At 43.6% G+C, this 20,359-nt stretch overlaps 1 protein-coding gene across 1 annotated transcript in view; it reads left to right on the top strand.

The window, feature by feature from the left end:
• CACNA2D2 (calcium voltage-gated channel auxiliary subunit alpha2delta 2) overlaps nt 1–20,359 on the top strand; it is a 525,358-nt gene that overhangs the window by 387,272 nt on the left and 117,727 nt on the right. Inside the window, exons 7-8 of the mRNA XM_060271531.2 lie at nt 14,084–14,215; nt 15,275–15,332. Of these exons, the coding sequence (XP_060127514.1) occupies nt 14,084–14,215; nt 15,275–15,332 (190 nt within the window). The remainder of the gene's footprint in view (nt 1–14,083; nt 14,216–15,274; nt 15,333–20,359) is intronic.

The following is a 20,359-nucleotide window of genomic DNA, read 5'->3' as shown; positions in this document are numbered from 1 at the left end:
CCATTTTCTGCTTCACCCTCTTATGGGAACTGGCAACTGTGACCCGTATAATAGCTGGTTTAGAAACTTGTTGAGTTGTGAGCTGCTTCTTTTGTAGCCTCTGACCACACAGTCATAGCTGCCAAGTTATCCCTTTTTTAAGGGATTTTCCCTTATGCTGAATAGGCTTCCTCGCGAGAAAAGGGAAAACTTGGCAGCTATGCCACACAGTAAGGCCAGAACTGTTCAACCACTTGTCACTTCTCTACATTTCTGAAGGGGGGGGGATGCTGAATCAGAGGCTGCAGATTATACTCTCTTCCATGCACCCAAAGTCACCACAGCAGTAAATTTTAAGCTGCTGCCACATGGTATCCACTCAAAGAATAATGCCATAGAAACTATTCATAGAAAAGATCTGAAGAACATGCTCCGTTGTTTTCAGCAAATGCCCATAATTGGCATTTGGGGCAATTTAAAATCCATTTAAGCCACCTGTATATTAAGCTATTGCAGTAAAGCTCCTGTGAAGCAGATTGAGAGTTTTCTTTAAGCGTTTTGCAAAAATATGCTTCAAAGAGAGTTGGGACACATTTCTCATTTTTTTAAAAAAATAAGAAACCCAACACATGCCCCTTAACATTCAAGTGCTGTAAACCATAACTGTTTAGAAAATTGAAAAGTCCTTGGAACTAACCCCCTAGAAAGTTTCATTAAGATTGATCGTGTACTTTTGAAGATATTAAATGTTTTAGCCCCCATTATATTCCTGATGCAACCTTAATTATTCTGGTACTACTGTGCCTGAATAATAATGTGAAATTTATACATTTTGAAGGCAACACATATTGAATGATAGTCTTACGCAGAAGCAACCTACTTTTCCTTCTTCAGCAAGAACAGGAAAATAGAGAATGCTGTTATGGTCCTTTATAGATAATTGCACAAGGAAATGTTATATATGAGAATGGTAATTGGAATATATTTAGCACTGTGGTAAATTGTTCCACTCAGATGTTTCAGAGGCAAAGGAGGGGCTTTCAGAGGGGTAAAAAAAATTCCTCCCTAAACTCCAAAAAGGTAGCTTTTAAGCGGAAGCAACTTGCTTGTCCCCTCCCCCCATTCCCAGTGTTTTTCTTTTCCTCTTTTTACCCCCAGCATTCTCCTTTCCCAAGTGGTCTGAGCCCATCAGGGAGCATGAAGAAAATTCAGTGACCTCACAACAGCATTATGCAGCTAATCAGATTGGGTTGCATAATCACGTTACTGAGGGCAAATGAAGTCAATTATGTTGCCCTCACTCTCCATGGGTGGGGAAGGAACTATGTCCTGGTTGTCAAATACATCCATGCTGGGTTGGGCTGTTGTGTGGTTGTTCCATTGCCCACATTTACAGTGGAGTACAACAAAACAAGGAGCATTGACATGGAAGTCTTGGCAATGGGCATGCCCTTCACAAACATTTATATGAGCTCTAGAGCCCCTACTCCCCCAAAATGATTAAAGGAGCCTCCCCCCCGTTGGCAGAGTAGAAATCTTTTTCCCGTGTTTCCTCAGCTCCATAATTTATGCAAGTTTCAGATGAGGTTTCCCCCATGTTGAGATAGCCAGTTTGCTTCTACTGAACACCTGAAAGCTGCTGGTTTTCTAGCCCTTGGGAATTGGGTCACCGGCCAGACGACATTAAGTTTGTGTGGGCCTTATTCGGCATTTATCCACAAAGACATTCTAAGTAGTGGGGTTAAATGAGCCTGAAAATTGTGAGTATATTAGCCTGTGACAGAGCTCTTCCTCATTAAACTTCATCTTATTTGAAAAGGAAAGTGCTTTTCCGTCTACAGGCTGTAGCTGTCTTTTCAGCACCAAGGACAGCCCCTACCTATTTAATCTTCCTGTGCCTTTTTCACCACAATTGCAAAGAAGCAATGCCCCTTCTTTTGTATTGCACTCTAACCTGTCCCAGAAAAGAGTTATGACAGGTGCAACTAGGCAAGTTTTTGTTTTGTTTTTTGCAAATATGCTAGGGTCTCCATAGTGCTACACAGAATGTACCATAAAAGAATGTAGCATGAAGTATTAACTACATGCAGCCATACCAGTGATGCTATCTCTCATGCATGTCCAATCCCCATGATGATGCTGAATTAACACAAAGGAGAGAAGTGATACATGCAGGCTAACCACTTAGTTGGCACTGGGAGAGGGGCAGGGAATGTGAGCCCACAACACAGATAGGAAGACAGGGCTATAAGATCTGGGGTAGCATAGTGGCTAAGAAACTGAGCTGTAAATCAAGAAGCACTTCAAATAAAATCAAGTTTGAATCTTGTCTCTGCCATGCACTCACTGGATGCCCTTTTGCAAGTTGCTCTCTCTTTCTCATCCTCAGTCCTTATCCACCCCATCCCCTCATTTGCAATATGAGGTATAAAAAGACTGACATTGTCAAAGCTTGATTTAAAGATTTCAGCTACACAGCACATGCGAACAGTTGAAAGTTATTACTTTTTGTGAAATAGAAGTGATGAGTTGTAAGCAAATACATTAAATATTTGATTGGCAGATAGAGACTTTGAAAATAAAGTTTCAGAATCTGTAGCAATGAAACATGAAAAATACATTTTGTATTGGCCATAATAAACAAATATAATATGCTGTGCATATTACATTTTGATTTCACTTCTATAAAGACAAGCCACCTTAAGCAGAGAATGGAGTTTTCAAAACTCTCATTGCTGTGTGTAAAGCAAAATATCCCTAATATGTAGCCGTTGATTCGCCGTTATGGGTGGTAGGAAGCAGCAGTGGTTTTTGCAAGAGACACAAGCAGAGGTTGTAATGGGATTGAAATGAACAAACTGTTCCTCTTGACTTGCCAACCCAGAGCTTGTATGCCACATTCCTAGTCCTCTACTCTTGTCTGAGGATTTCAGCACTGAAGCAATCGAGGGGCACTATCGCGAGCTGGCATGCTAATTAAAACATTTAATAATACACCCTCCATAGTCACCCGTCGCTACACACACAAATTGCATTTTATATGTTTTTTTATTTACTGCACCAGGTTTAATTAAATCTGTAATCACTTGCCAGGGAAGGGTGGGGAGAGGGCGTGGCCTGGACTCTTGTTCTCCTTGCCTGGCTGGAGGGGCTGGTTTGAGCCTTCCAGGTTAGGCCCACAATGGGGTCCCTTCCAAGGGAAAGAGCACAAGCTGGATGGGGGGGGGAATCAAATCCAAGTTGCAAAAACATTCAGAAAGAGGAAAACCTGGGATGTGTCTGGATGAGAAAGGGGCTGCAAGAAACAAGGTTCTCGAGCGACATCTCAGGCTGGAGAGAGTATTATCTTGCTGTTCAGATGTGTTTTTAGTGATATTAGATTAGAGACAGCATGATAGCTCTTAGCCTGAAGGATGACTTTGTTTAAAAGGAGTTTCCCAAGAGACAGATTGTAACATTTAAAGTGGGGAGGTTTCTTGGGGGGAGGAGAAGTATGAAGAGTAGCTGTGCTCCCATTGCAACTGTGCAAGGCTGTAGTATCTCCCCACACCGGCATTATCCCCATCCACCATTGTCTAGCTAATGTGTGTCTGTGTGTTACACTGTTAACAACTTGCATGAGTTATGGGGGAAATGTACTGATCACACTCATTGGGCAATAAGAGCTAGATTTTTCACATGATTTTACTCTCCTTAGAATGGACTTTCCTTTGGCTTATTTTTAAAACATGTTTTTTGCACAGGTTGATTTGAGCTCTTCTGAAGGGTTGACTCTATGCATTACTAACAGTGCAATCCTGTACATGTCTATTCAGACAGGAGCTCCACTGGCTTCAGTTTGACTTACCCCAGGTTGGCTATTGTTGTTTTCTATTGCAGCCTAAAAGTATGCTCAGCATCTAGTATGAATGTCCAGGGTTGTTTGCTCCACTATGCTGTCAGAATAGTATTAGTCACATAATACTGGGTCGATAAGCCAAGAGTAAATGTCAATTCCTTATGTGTTTCTTCACTTTTGGTGTTATAAGTAGTCTGACATACTATAAAGCTATGTTGCTTTGATATCTGTCAATAAACTGTTAATACGTTGAATCTTTTCTCATGAAACTAGCCATTTTGTTTCATGAAAACTTACACAAAATAAGAGAAACAGGAAGTCATAGGCTGATAACATATTAACATATTAACATATTAACATAGGGAAGGGTGTGTATTTCTCTAAGAAACATCTACTGAGATAGTGACTACTGATCAGATCTGTCAACAGAAATACAATAGCCTCTTCCCACTGTAATACATTAATAGTTTTTAAAAAAGAAAAAGATTCAGGACCAGATCTGAAAGAAATGTGAACTGACTGTTTAAGTAAACTCTGTGTCAGTATGGGATTCATCTCTGAGTCAATAAAAAAAATATATGATGATCATTAGGTAAAGAATAAAACAGTAAGTAAAGACATGATCGATCACATTTTTAAAGCTGTAGAAAAAGAGTGTGGTGTTCAATGCACTTCACTTAGGGTTGCCCATATTTTGCCACCCCAAAGCAGACAGTGTATGTCTACAAATGCCCATTTGGAACTCCCACCTGTGTAGGCTTCCCCATTCATTGGGCAGAGTTGTCCCCTCCATTGAAATGACTGGGGAAATCCGTTGCAGGAGGGCTGAGCTTCACTGTGTATATCAGAGACCACACAGGAGGGACAAGATATTAAAGTCTCAGGATTGTTCCATGTGTTTTGCAGCTGAAACCTTTCCGCTTTTGTCACATGGGAAACCACATGGGAAGCAATTTCTCCATCATCACAGACTTGGGGGGGGGGAGTCTGCAATAAAATGGTGAACATTGCCTTTCTGAGCTGCTTTTCACATGAAGATAGTTGCCAAAGTGAAAGAGGTAACCAGTATGGTCCCCTCCAAATGCTACAACTCACTCACATCAGCCCAGCAAGCATAACCAAAGTCAGGGATGGTGAAAGTTGCAGTCCAACAGCACCTAGAAAACAACACCTAGAGGGCACCGCATTGACAACCCCTGCTCTACAAGGCTGTTCTTGCATGTTCTTTAGCCCTGATCTTACTGGTTATACCACCTGGACCCTAAAACAGACAAAATCTATTGTTGTAGGCAACCTGTTTGGGGTGTTATTTGACGAACAATGATTGCTCGTGTGCCTTCAATAAGGAATGTTTGCTTAGACCAGGCATCCCCAAACTTCGGCCCTCCAGATGTTTTGGACTACAATTCCCATCATCCCTGACCACTGGTCCTGTTAGCTAGGGGTGCTGGGAGTTGTAGGCCAAAACATCTGGAGGGCCGAAGTTTGGGGATGCCTGGCTTAGACTGTATATGCAGCCAAGGTGTTCCCTGCAAAAAGCAGCTGTGTTAAGAAAATATATTGACTCTGATCCAAAGCCACAGGTTCATGGCCTGCATTGCTTACTATGACAGATAGAAATCCCCAAATGTACAAACCCCAATCATTAACTGATGCAATTTAACACAGGAGGCCCCGCATTTCCTTCTTCATTATTTTCCTGTTCTGGATCTGGTGCAGAAGGCCCATGTGCCACCTTTTTCTCAATTCTACCTATATGTCAGTTGTGGCCATACCTAGTGAAAGGTGGCCTGGTGGCTACTGCTGTACAGGGCTTCATTATGTCCAGCCTTGAAGTGTTGTAATGTGCTCTCTGTGGGGCTACCTTTTAAAATAGGGAATGCTAACCTATAGAACTCTTGATGCTGTTGTGCTAGAACTCCCATCAGCCCTGGCCATCTACCATGCTAGCTGAGGCTAATGGAAGTCAGAGTCCAACAACGTCTGGAAAGGGCTGCAGGTTCCCCGCCCCTGTTTTAAGAATGACCAAGTCTCTAGTTTTGTGATGACGTTCCATGCTATCAAAGCCAATGAATTTGGGGGCCTGTGTGTGTGAGTCAGTATGCACAGGCGCCTTCCAACACACTGCTGCCATGCATGCATGTGGGTAGGGACAGCCAGCATGATCACGCAGCCCCCACCCCATCCTCAGGTCCATTAGAAAGCTGAAACATGTGTTGCTTTGTTGGAGAGAAGCCACAGTGGTTACTGCCCATTCTAACTGGATGCAATGAGAGAGAGGCTGTTGGAGATCTTGGAAAGATTAATATTTTGCTTTCCCTTCTCCACTCCATTGTATAAAATGATTGAAGGAAATCGATACATGAAGCATTTTTCTCAGTCTTGGTAATGCAGAATCTTACACCATGTAATGTTTCATTGATCGACTGCAAGGAGGCAGGAAAATCAAAAGGGGGAGGGGAGAGAGAAGGTGTGCTAAGAAGGCAAAGGGTGAAGGAGCCTGGCAGAGCGCCACACCTCTGCAGAGGCCTTTGAGCTTACCCAGTTGGGGATCTTAGGAAGTCCTCTTTTTATTAAGCATGCATTTATTTCATTTATGGATCGCTTTCCATGAGGCATCCTGAAGCAATTCACAATATAATAAAGCACACATAAAAGCAATTGCAAATATAGAAAACAGTTAAAGCATGTGCGCTGATCACGCTCAATTGGGGAAGTGCCCTGTGCATTTTTCTCTAGGGACTGATTTGTACAAGCCACAAAGTGGACCAGAGCATTTACTGACACAGAGTTCAAGCGTACCAAAAACTCACTTAGGCCCAAACTAGCTATGATACTAAACTTGTCGTTAGCAATCATGTCTTTGTGGCTTTTAAAGCATTTTGAGTAGGTATTCAGTTTCATTGGAAATGGACCCTTCACCCCACTACCATATGTTACATATCCTGAGAAGCTGCTCTTAGCCCTAGAAGGAAAACTCCCACTGACATAGTTTCTGTTGTGCACCAGCTCTTTAGCATGTGGCATCCACACACAATAGTGGCCTACTTCTTGGCATAAATCAGTCACCTGCAAACATTGCAGATGAAGTGTATAACAGTACAACAGGGTTAAAAATGCTTTTGAATGAGATGTTGGGGCATGTGAAACCTGAATGAATGAGTAGTTTCTCTTGCCCCATACTTGCAGGTAAATCAGCATTAGAAAGGAAAGAGAAGTGGGGGAGGGGAGAAGAAATGCTCTATGTGCATGTGTATTGCATGCCTGAACAAACTTGAATTAAATAGTAATTATTTTAAAATTTTACTATGCCAGTAGCAAGAAATGTGCCTATGGAGTTATTTAAATGGAAGAATTTCCTTTATTTATTTGTAGGAGTTTTGTAAAGTGCTTGACACTGTAAGGGCTGCGAACCCAACATTAGCAGGTTTATCATCAAATCCTGCCTATGAGGCAAAACACTATAGTCATTAGGGGAAATGAGGCACAAAAGGCCACTAATATTTGAGGATGCAGCACAAGATATGTTAAGGCTCATTTCAGAAACTCTGAACACCTGCAGATTTCAGCTGCTATTATGGATGCTCTGTAGGCCTGAAGCAAAATTCACCAGGGAATTGCACAGAACTCTTACAACTCCCAAACATTTAAAAGAGATTTTTACAGAACAAGTTCTCAACAGACTGTGTCTGAAGTGCCTCTTTAAAACAAAACAAAACAAGCCCCCTTAAATTTAATGAACATTTTACTACACTAGTCTTCCAACAGAAATCAGGCGTGATTTATTTAGATGGGGAAATGATGTACCTGTCCCTTATGCCCCAAAATCAGAAATTCAGATAACTGGGAGATGTATCCATAGATTTTTCAGATGTACATGTAGGTGCAAGATGAGTGGAATACTTGATCCTTCAAAAATTACTGATATGTGGCAACTGAAATTGCCTAACTTTTGATAGGCTGCAAAACCTGTATGAATTTCCTATTAGGTCATTGGTCAATCCTCAGCATTCTGATCAGAGCTGTTTTGCCTGACTTCTGAGGTTCCCTCTTTCTGAGTACCAAGCAGCTTGTGCGCACACATGCACACCAGTCCTTTGCCCTAGTTCATCTTTCCTCGAGCCCCTACCTTATACCTGCTCTCCCAATGCCTGCTTAGCTGTTTTGGCTTCAGTAATTGTGCAGCTGATAGTGATTCTGTACTCTAACTTGCACTTGGCTGTGACAGCCAGGTGTTTGATAGGCATTATGCTGGATTATGGGAGGGCCTTCTACAACTCATCAAATTTGGAGTAAATTTGGAGATTTGTATTCAGAAGTCCAGATAAGAAGTCATCAACCTTATCTTTGCTATTATTCTAAAATGTTTTCGGACAATATGCAACAAAAACCCAAACCCTAAAGAGAGATCTGCAAACGGTAGCACCAGGAACGTAGCCCTGATACTATACTGAACATGAAAGCAAAAATTGCCCAGCACACCAGAATTGTCAAAATTGTTGTGGTAATCAGAATAAAGTTATTTGAGTAAAGAAGCAGAATTCAATAAAAGTATCTGAAGTGTGATTCATCTGTCTGTAATGATCCTTAGGGGTTTGATCAAAGGGTAGCAAGAATAATGACGTTCAAGGGAGAAGAGGCTGCTGAAGGAAGAATTTCTGGAAGTGCTAAATATAGGCTGTTTCTCAAAAAAAAAAAACATGATGCAATAGCATGTCCTTTATTTCAGTAGCATTTTGCTAACCAGATGTCAAAGAACATGGGTTTTTCAGGGTTTTGAAAGAATGACATGATGATGATGATGATGATGATGATGATGATGATGATGATGATGATGATTGGCTGCCCCCAATCCAAGGTTCTGTGTGTGCTCTGATGGAGGCTTCCAATGTATGTGCAATGAAGATGTGCTTGCAGAGCTCCACCACCACTTTGAAGTAAGGGGAGGATCCATTGTGCCAAAAGGCTAAGCCCTCCAAGTGTCAGCTTTCAAAGAAGCCAGATAGAATTGATGCCATTCGCTACATGAGATGCTTTCGACCTCATGCACTCAAACTCCTGCAGCAAGCAAGCTGTGTGAAAGAATGGCATTGGGCAATTGTCACCCTCTCCATAAATCCATCCTCTTGACAGCACTGACATTTGAAAGTGACTGGCCCTAAGAGCATTTTCATTATTCACTGTGATACTGGCTGCTTTTGTTTGGAAGCTGCTTTATTGTTGATACCGTTTCGCCAACAGCCTGTGAGGTCAGTATCTTTTAGAACAACTCTATGACACCATATTCTTCATTAATAGTTAACATTAAGAATCTGTAGCTGATATGACCAAAGGAATTATACTTGGATGCATTTGCTTGCTATCTCCTCAGGGTCCCCAAAGCCTTCTCTTCCTGTATGGGCTGTGTGTCCCACTCAGTGTCCAAGCTAGAAAAAAATAGAATAATCTTGCTGGTGCCACTTTGTTATGAATCCAAATCATACAGGACAGTGTGCTTATTAATCAGCCAGCCAACAAACCAGTGGGTCTTTCTGCAGGTTACTCCATGCTGAATCAGCCAAATTGCAGCTTTATCTTCAGTTTGGAAAACTGGGTATTTATTCATAGCAATATTTATATGTTGCTTTTCAGTCCTATATGGCACCCACAAAGTGGCTCATTAAAAAACCCAATAGTTACCATACACAGCTCTCTCATCTAACACACACATACCATACAAGTTACCATACACAGCTCTCTCATCTAACACACACCAACTATCTCCAGACTCTCTCAAAACTCCCCAACAACGACCTTGCAGTATCATGCTGCTTATCAGGGAACTTTCATCCAATCACAGCCTGTTGCTAGGCCTCTAGGTTGCTGGGCGAACTTTAGTCACGTAGTCCAGCCAATTTGGCTGCTTGCCAGCTTTCTAATTGCTTCTCCAAAGCTGCCTTACTTTCTCAGACTTTAACATGGCATACATCTGTCTCGGGAGACAATGGAGCAGTGTACCTTTGGGGGTGAAGTCACACCATGGGAGAGTTACAGTGCCTCTACAGTGGCTGCAGAGACTGATAAGGAAGAGACATTTTTTGTTGCAGCTGGGGCAGATGAAGGCGTCTGGTTGTGCTGCTGCAGATGCACCATGGTGTTTCTTCTCTCTGCATTCCTCCCAGCGGTCATTCCTCCTCTGGTCATTGCTATGGATACACAACCAGACTGTCTGTCTTAAGGCACTGTGGTCATCTGCAAGGTATTCCCACATGGTGGGATTGATGTTGCAAGCCTTCGTGTCACATTTGCCAACATCATTATTTTGGGCCTGGTGGCTGAAGCCAGCTCCCCGTAGAGAATTTCTGTTGCAATTATTGTTTTGAAATTTGTGAAGGAAAAGGTTTTCTGGGAGGCATTTAGACAATGGAGGGAAATTTCCATCATAAATGGAAAATATGTAGCCAAAATGTTGTCTCTATGTGTGCCTGATACACAAGCAAAGAACATCTAATACTGCTCCTAGGTTCATAGCTCAAAACTATGTTCAGTCGTATAGCATCAGTCTAACATCTAATGTGTCAACCAAGACTGTAGTTGTCAGATTAAAATGGGGGGAAATGGAGTTCTGCATTTTCATGTTTCAATTGAGATGTCATTTGTAAGAAACAAATTATGGTCTCCCCTTATTTTTCAGTAAAGTTTTCCTGATTATATAGATATAAATGAACTACACATATAAACTACACATTAAAACACAGCCACATGTAGCAATAGCCTGAGGGACGCTTCTCTACTTGAAAGCATTCTCATCAAGGAGTGATTTGCAACTGCAAAGTCCTGGCCATGTGCACCATTTATCCTAAGACTCCCCATACCACTTTTCTCTAGCAGGATTCCAGGCTCAAGCTTGGGAGATAAACACAGCCTTGGAACCTTTTAAGGGCATAAATGAAAGGAGAGCAGGAGATTGCAAAACAGAACAAACAGAGTAGTATAAAACTATTCTAGCAATAAATGTGAAAATACCAAATGATCCTCAAGCTATCAGAACTCTTCACACATATGCCCCCCCCTGTTCATAGCACTGCTTCACAATGGAATTGTAGAATGAAAATTAACCATACTGCTTTGCACAAGGAAGGAGTCAGAAGGCAGGAGACGATAGACGTGTTGTTAGCAACTAGCTGTGGTCTAAACCACTGAACCTCTTGAGCTTGCCAATCAGAAGGCCGGTGGTTCGAATCCACGCAAAGGGGTGAGCTCCCATTGCGCTGTCCCAGCTTCTGCCAACCTAGCAGTTCGAAAGCATGCCAGTGCAAGTAGATAAATAGGTACCGCTGTGGTGGGCAGGTAAACAGCGTTTCCTTGCACTTCCATTACGGTGTTCCGTTGCACCAGAAACGGTTTAGTCATGCTGGGCACATTACCCGGAAAACAGCGGCTCCCTCGGCCTGAAGCGAGATGAGTGCCGCAACCCCATAGTTGCCTTTGACTATAGCTAGCTACATTTGATCTTGTATTTACACTCTGACCCACTATGTTGGCAGTTGCTCTACATTTTGAAGTGTGCCGTCTTCTTATCCATTGACCTCAGACACAACAGCATGTTACTTAAGTAGTGGCTGCATTAAAGAACACCTGTAATAACCATTTAGCCTGCCTTTGCATACAAATAAAAATGATTAGTTTCCCACTCATCTCATTCCATTTCTCCAGCAGTGTGTTGTTTGTGGTTTTTGCTACTGTCTGTTTAGAAGGCACAGTTCTTAAGCCATTGCTTAAAGCCCTCCTCAGAGCTGGACGGTGTGGCATGCTTGCCCATGTTCAGGTGTCACCACAATACAGCTCCATAGATAAACTCTTTGACACTAGCTAGTGAAAGAAGTATCTCTTATGTTTTATTTTAACCTTCCGACGTGGTTGTTAGCTTTATGAAATCCCTTCTGAGTCATCGTCCAAGCACTGACGAAAGAAGGTCGAAGCCATTTCCCCTACTTTAGGGAGCGTGATCTCAAAGGTGCATGCAAAGGGATCGCTTTACAGCCCCAGAAATGCATGTGCATAATAATGGATACAGCAGCTGGATGTACATGAGTACATCTAGGAAATCAGGCCAGAGCTTTCACCCAATAAACTCCAGTTTTCCCCCCACAGGAACTGCATCAGGAAGCAGGAAAGGAGTTATTTTACCTGTGCTTTGAACCTATCCAAAAGCCTAGTTGGAAAAAAGAGCTACTGACAAAGTCATAGCATAAGTCATGCATCTATCACCTTGACCATGACTCTAGCAATTGCTAATGCATGCTGGGATGCTTTTCTGTGATACTTTGAGCCCTTCTCAGAGCCTGCCCCCAGGTGTGTTTCCTGATTGTTCATAGGAAGCTCTGAATCCTCTGCTGCAGAAAGAATGTGTGATCTTCGAAGAATGAATATGAGAGGATGACTAGAATGATGATGATTGGTGGGGCTCACACCTCTTTTTCATCTTGCCAACCTGTGCTCAAAAGCTACCTTCCCCGCCTCGGCTCCGACTGCAGCTCTCTAGGAAATTCTCCACTTGATTTTCTCTCCTTGAGTGCTGTTAATAGAGGCATGTTGGGGGGGTGAGTTTTTTAAAAAAAAAATGAAAGAAAGAACAGGCTGGCAGCGACAAGTAACCAAGTGCCTTGTTCTTTTGCACATTCCTTAAATCCTGGCCCCAGCTGATTAATCACAGAGTCAGGCTGCTCTGAGCTTATCACTTTCCTTAATAGCTGAATAATTTAAAACCTCTGTTTGCTGGCATCTTAATTGCTTTTGCATTAGACGCGAGGGCCACCATGAATGCAGAATGGGACCAACCCCAGTAGGGTCTTCCCCCTCCCCCTTCATTCAATGTCTCTTTGGAACTGGCTTAGAGGGGAGAAACTGGGATGGATGTGGTTCCTAAAGGGGATGCAGGCAATTTATTTCCCATCTGCTGTGGGTGGCCAGAGGGACAAATGCGCTTCATGGTGCGCTGACTCTTATTCTTCAGAAGGCTTTGATATTCTTCATGCCTGGAATATAATTTTCATCCAGTCAGGGGGTGGGGTGGGTGTTTTTACTTGTGGATTTGTGGAGTGGCTTCACATGAGAAGGGTATGACAGTGCGCATATCTGCGAGGTGCTAGGGGACAACCCAAAGCTAATCTTCAGTCTCAATAGTACAATTGAGTTCATATTCCTGGTGCGAGTGGCATGAGGAGTTCATAATTCCGTTTGCTTATCTGTATGTATCACATGCTACAAAAGAAGGCCAAAAAAACCTCTGCCACTGATCTAATTATGTAAACACTACTGGGACTGGGTTCGTCTCCATTTTTGAGGAAGAAATGACAAAATATTATCAATTTAGTGTTATTCCAGTCCTATTTGGGGATTTTTCTGTGCTATTTATTGAATCTGATGGGACAGATAATATCATGATTTACACCAGGGACCGGCAAACTTTTTCAGCAGGGGGGCGGTCCACTGTCCGTCAGACCTTGGGGGGGGGCAGACTATATTTTGAGGGGGGGGTGAACGAATTCCTATGCCCCACAAAATAACCCAGAGGTGCAGTTTAAATTAAAGGACACATTCCACTCATGTAAAAACACCAGGCAGGCCCCACAAATAACCCAGAGATGCATTTTAAATAAAAGGACACATTCTACTCATGTAAAAACACGCCGATTCCTGGACCACCCACTGGCTGGATTTAGAAGGCAATTGGGCCAGATCCGGCCCCCGGGCCTTAGTTTGCCTACCCATGATTTACACCACCTGTGCATTAAAACCAACACCCAAGTATCAGCTAGTTCCCAGTACTACAAATAAATACATTTGATGGTGTTTGGTGATGTAGATACATTGATAAGTGTTACTCATGAAGTTATTAACCTGGCTGGTCTTCCTACTAGTGCAGTTGTAGCACTGGTAGTAATGGCAAGGTGTAGTCATGAATATACTTGAAGCAATTCCCATGCAGCTGCTTCTTGTGAAGGGACTGTTGACAGTTAGCCCAACAATCAGGGATAATGAGCATTGTCAATCATAATTCTTCAACTGGAATTATCAACAACTCAACAAATTATTAACATCTCAACAACTCCATCAATTGGGCTGTGTAGAAAGAAGTTCCACAACTCTGTGGCCATATAGCTTTGTAGAAGCATCTTGTGTGTGTGTGTTTGTTTTTTTTTAAATTACAGGAAAGGGATACACCTGCCCTTTGGTGTCCAAATTCTAGACGCACTAATCTTGTTTTCTTTTTGTTTCTTGCAGCCACAGTAATCCTTAATGAACTTAACTGGACTGACGCCTTGGAGGATGTATTTGTTGAAAACCGAAAAGAAGATCCATCTCTGCTATGGCAAGTCTTTGGGAGTGCCACAGGCGTGACTCGCTTCTACCCAGGTTTGTGCCATTCTAAAGTGAAAGATGGGGAAGCCTACTGATATGGGCCTGAGCAATGACACCATAATTACACATGTAAGGGTACGAAATGTGTCTGGTGTAGTTGGAGTAGAGGAAGTGGGTGGGGACAGCTTTTCCCATTGTATCATTGTCCTTGAATATTAGTCCTGTTTGGATTTCACTATTGGGTTCAGTACGAACAGAACATGTACCAAGAGCTGCTTAGGGTGGAGGATAGTGATAGCTACACATCCCTTCCTTTCCTGTTTTCCCATTCCATCCAGGATTTCACTGTATGGGCCAATGGCTAGATGTGATTAGTTTGATTTGGGGACCACAATCCTCTGCCCCTACAACTGCATTTACCCCACCCATCAATAACATCCATATGAATTCATCCTCACTGGACTGTAGTATTGTTTCTTGTTGCCAGATAACACCAGGGGCGGACTTTGGTATTCTTTCATAATATGCAGGGGCAGAGGAAGGGGGTGCGGGTGTGTGTGCGGTAAGCCACAGGTGTCACCATTGAGGGGGGTGACAAAATGCCGGGTGGCACTCACCACAGGGCCATGCCCACAGGCTCCACATTGCCCAAATGGTCCGCCTGCTGCCTCTCCCCCCCCAGCTGTAGGGTGGCTGAGTGGGAAGAGGCAGGCAGACTCCGGAGGCTCCGCAGTTCACCCTGCCCCTATGGAAGGCTTGCCCTGCACCTGGGCACTCTGCCCCAGGCGCCCAAGCGGCTTCCTCCGCCGCTGATAATATGGCGCCCTGTGCAAGGCAGGATTTTGGCTCCCCTAAATGGATCTTCTCGATTATGGATCTTCTCAATTTTGTGTTCCCTTGGCTCAGTGCCCTATGCAGAGAAACCACCTGCGCCAGCCTAAATTAGCCACTGGTAACACTTTTTGAATAAGCAGCTCTATTGCCATTGACTTGTAGCAGGTGGGCTTCCACATGTACCCTTTGCTGCCTTCCTTCCCCACTGTTTGTATTCCCCTGTATAGGCATCAGCTGTGCTACTTCTAATGTTACTTGAATTGTCTCTTCTAATTGCAGCCACTCCTTGGAGGATGCCCAATAAGATTGACCTGTACGATGTCCGACGAAGACCTTGGTAAGTGAAGCGTAAAAGAGTTGCACTGAAGTAGGTGGGTCCTGGGTTGCATACCACAGGAACAATAGTCTCAGAGTTGGTATATAATAATAATAATAATAATAATAATAATAATAATAATAATAATAATAATAATTAATAATTTATTATTTATACCCCGCCCATCTGGCTGGGTTTCCTCAGCCACTCTGGGCAGCTTACAACAGAAAAATGAAATAAAACAATTAAACATTAAAAGCCTCCCTAAACAGGGCTGCCTTCAGATGTCTTCTAAAAATCTTGTAGCTGTTTTTCTCTTTGACATCTGATGGGAGGGCGTTCCACAGGGCAGGCGCCACCACCGAGAAGGCCCTCTGCCTGGTTCCCTGCAACTTGGCTTCTCACAACGAGGGAACCGTCAGAAGGCCCTCGGTACTGGACCACAGTGTCCGGGCAGAATGATGGGGGTGGAGACACTCCTTCAGGTAATGGGGGGGATCTCATTTAAAATGTAGTTAAGCGCACCTAAGCACATTCAACTAACTTTTACTCACCGTAGTCCTGTTAAAATTTATGGTCATAACTAATTTAGGTCCATTAATTGTAAAGGGTTTACTCTGAGTAAATCTTAGTTGACTACACCCATGCATGTTTTTCAGATTACAGTTGCACCTGTTCTTCCACCTCTTACTCTGGTGCTAGCTGATCTTTAAAAGTGCTTCGCTCTAACAAACTGTATTCAGGGTTAGGCCATAACCAAAGTGGGACAGCTGAGCCACCGCGACTCATGTAAGCAGAGCAGTGCATGCACATGCACACATGATATCTGCTGAATTGTAAGTAAGTAAGTAATTTTTTTATTTATACCCCTGAGCCAAGGCCGGGCTCAGGGCAGCTAACATCAAATATCAAATACATTAAAGCACAATCAAACAATTGATTAAAATACAGCTTAAAAATTAAAATCGGGGGAAAATTAAATGACTGCCCACGGATTACAACCATAGGGGTCGGGAACCTCAAGTATTCATCAGGGCCAGCTATCCATGAGCTGATAAAAGGGCCAAAGAGGAAACTTACAGGGTCCCATAGAGGGGGGTCAAACTGGGCCCAGACCAAAGGCCAGGCAGAACAGCTCCATCTTGCAAGCCCTGCGGAAGGATGTCAAGTTGGACAGAATTGCCCGGTCCAGTCTAGAATTCTCTCAGCCTGCTCACTTGGTCCAAGGGACCATCTATGGAAAAAGGTGGCAGTGTTGGTAGTCAAAATAACCCTGAGACTAATTGTTTGTTGCTGCAAGAATGACCTCACATACTTTGATATATTGCTTTGATATATGCTGATTGGCTGGTTTATTTATCTGTGGGTTTGGGGTACATAGGTAGTTAGGAGAGGGGCAGCTTCTCATACTGGCTCACTGTCAGCTACTCCCTTTTCTGGGAGATGGATGGGAGTTGGAAAGGGCTATTGATGCCAGCTTTCATAGCTTGCTTTATGTATAAGTAATGCTTAAATGCTTTCCTGCATGCGGGAAAGTCATGAGAACTGGTTGCTGCTTTGGCATCCATCCTGAGTCTATAAAGGGAGCAGGGCGCTGCAGGTAAGTTCACACATTTCTTTAATAAAGCACTAGAAGTGACATGATTCTTTGGCATCCCTGCATCAGACCAGTTGCGCAGGCTCTCCTTTGGGCCTGCATATCAAGACAGGCAAGCAGCCAGTCCTGCAAAAACCAAGAATCGCCCCCCCACCCCAGGTACCAGCTCTGGAGGAATGGCTCAGAAGGCTCCCCAGAAAGGCAACCTTCTCCTTCTGCCTAATGGTAGGGCTGAATAGCATAGTATTCATCCATAGTTGTGATATTGGATGCAACAGACTCACAGTGGAGAGAAGGCTTTATCACGGAAGGACATCTTCTCACTGGGCAAAAACGTGTAAGCAGAGCTGAGAGGAAATGCCGCAAAGAAGTAGAAATGCTGGAAGAGCTTGAAGGGAGGGAAGGCTGAAACACACAGCACCTCGTGGCATAGAAGCAGCAGATGAGCACTCTGCAAAAAAAGCAAAGAACGGAGGGGGGAAGCCACACACAAAAAATGTAATGTGCCCACCCAAAGCTAGTGCTGTTATTGCCTGTGCAATTACTGTGTTAAAGGTGATTGCCTGGGTGTTGCAGACAGCTATTTGAGGCAACGTAATTCTCCCCACTCCCCCCAACCCACACATTCCATTTCCCGGCAACAACGTTAAGTGCTAGAAAAGTGCAACGTCTTCCTCACCATAAAAGTGCTACCTGGAGTGAATGCATCTACATCAAGTGTGCATTTATTCATTGTGCAGATAAATGAGCATCTGAACAGGCCTTTGGAGCAGCTCTCTCAGAAAAGGGCCAGACCCTCCTGGCATCTGGGTGGCAGATTATCCCATACTTGCTGGTTTAAATGGCGGAGACCAGATACGAGCACAGAACGTCAGTCCCATGTGGTGGCTTTGAGAAGTTTGCTTGCAGGAGGCGGCACGTAGCCTCAGTGTTCTGCTTAGCAAAAGGCCTTGCGGGTGGGGAGGGGATAACTCCTGAGTGCCTTCAAGTTTGTCTTCAACCTTCCTGCCCCTGTAAATTGTCTCAGCTACCAGAAACTAGCAGAGCGTTCTGAGTAATGAAATGTAAATGAGCACAGTATGTTCAGCACTGCCACTACGAGGGTCTATTAAACTGGAGCGGGATTTACCCAGACCATGGGTGCGCGGAGCCATCCAGCAGGCTCTCCCCTTCCCTCCCATCTCCGATATCTTCTCTGTGTCTCTGCTCCCTCCTTCCCTCAACTAGTCTGTATGAAATTCCAGGTCTGTGAGCAGCCAGCTCTGTCCAATTTTCATTTCACACATCGTTGCCATTGGAAAATGGATACAATAACACAGGCAGAGGCATCCAGGCTGTGGCTCTCATCAGCTTCCTCCCCCCCCCCTTTGTATATCTTTGGAGAGGAGAGGCAGAGGGGGTTAGATAGATAGATTATAACCTTAGATACAGATAAATGGGGCAAGGTTCTTCCGCCCTCCCCACTGAAGTTGCAATTGTAAATTTAGCCCTTATTCACAGACAACTTTAGGTAGGGCTCTCATCTTCTGCAAGGGGGAGGGAGTAGAGAGAGAGATGGAAAAGGAAAAACAAATAACTCTCAAGGAGCAGAGCCAGAAGGACAGAAAGATAAATGTGGCACACGGTGACAGACTACATTTAAGTGAAAGCTGCAAGCGTCAATTTAGCCACACACCAAGTTAAGCATGATTGAATCAGTTACGATTAGCCCAGGTAAAAGGCACTACTAGCTTGGCAGCACTAATTACGCCTGTGCGAGTGCAGGGTGCTTAGGATTTAATTTTCCTCCATTTATTTTGGAGCTCTTGTATATGAGCAGAACAGGTATGGCTTCGCTTCGTACAGAATATTCATGTGTCTGCACGCTCATAACATACACAGGGGGGGAATAGAAATTACAGCGCCTTTGTTTTGTAGCATGCTACTTTTAGATTGCAGGTAAACATTGTTCTTATTTTACATTGATTTGGCCCGTGTCCTAGACAGGTCTTTCTCTCTCTTTTTTCCCATGGGGTGAATGACATTCCTTTTGTTGCCGGCATTTTCTCTTGCCCAACAGGCTGCTCAAACAAGTTCAAACAAGTATTTACCAGCCATGCAGAGACAGTGGGGTGGGAATGGGGGATCTTGAGCAGAAAGCCCTGGCTGGGCAACAAAGAGAGAGAGAATATCTGAGTCAGAGGCAGTTTTCTTTTTTTCCCTTTAGCCTTCATATGCATAAACAGCAGCAGCTCTTTTCAAGTCTGTCCTTTAAACTTCAGGTCCCCGCTTATCAGGAGACAGACAAAGCACAGTCGCCACAGGGCTTCCTGCAGGATGGATAAGGCTCTCTCTGTGTGCAATGTGGGTCTGATCTTTTCCATTCTGCACATGCATTCATGCAACTGCATGGTGGTAGAGTTGAAAGCACAGGCACCTGGCAGAGAGGTCTCAAAAAGGGACTTATTTTGGTTCTTCTGCACATCACCTATGAAGAAAACGTTTTCTTTTAGCAGGTTGATCTTTGCACCTGCCACTCAAAAGAGATGGATCTGAGTTTTTGAAATAGCTCAGCTTCATTCCATTTAAGCTCCAATGAAAGCTATGGAGAGGGCCTTCTTGGTGCCTGCTTCGATTGTGGAACTCCTTCTCACGGGAGGCTAGGCTGGCCCCCTCTCTGCTTTCCCTTTACCAGCAGGCAAATAACTTTCTGTAGACAGACCTTTGGCCTCTAACTGGTTGTTGTGGCAGGATATTTTACTGGTGGGGTTGTTGTTATTATTTTCCTCTTGCTATGCTTTTAAATGTTTTGGTCTTTTGATTCAGTGCTGTTTTAGAGATGGTAACTTGTTTGTTTGTTTAACAAATATAACTAATTGGTGTGGGTTTTTAAAAAACTGCATCTGCTTTTCGTTCATGTTGCGAGCCTCCATGAGTTCTGCACTGGGCATGTAAATAAATAAATGAGGCCCCCAAATTCTTGGACCTGTAGAACATTTGCCCCAGCACTGCAGGCCTTGACTAGCCATAAATATCTGTGGTCTTGAGCATGAATAACCACTCTCCATAAGGAAATGTGGGCTAGGCCCTGTTACAAGGATGGGAAACCCATGGCCTTCCCAGATGTTGCTAGACACCAACTCCTATCCACCCCAGCCAGCCAGCAAAGCCAGCGATGATGTGAGTTATAGTCCAGCAACAGATGGGGGGGCACAGGTTCCCCATCTGTACCATATGGGGTAGGCTGTCACCTTCCACCTCTGGTTATATAATTAGTTGGAAGCCACCCAGAATGGCTGGGACAACCCAGTCAGATGGGAGGCATATAAATTATTATTATTATTATTATTATTATTATTATTATTATTATTAGCAGCAGTAGTAGTAGTAGTAGTATCTTTTGCACATGAACATGTAATTTGTCTGCATTTGTGTTTATATTTGCTTAGAAAACAAATGACCCCAGAAGATC

Source organism: Zootoca vivipara, chromosome 2 (genome assembly GCF_965207765.1).
Source record: "Zootoca vivipara chromosome 2, rZooViv2.hap1.1, whole genome shotgun sequence".
NCBI classification, from domain to species: Eukaryota; Metazoa; Chordata; class Lepidosauria; order Squamata; family Lacertidae; genus Zootoca; species Zootoca vivipara.
Note: the sequence above shows the minus strand (reverse complement) of the source record. Positions and strands in the feature narration are given on the sequence as shown.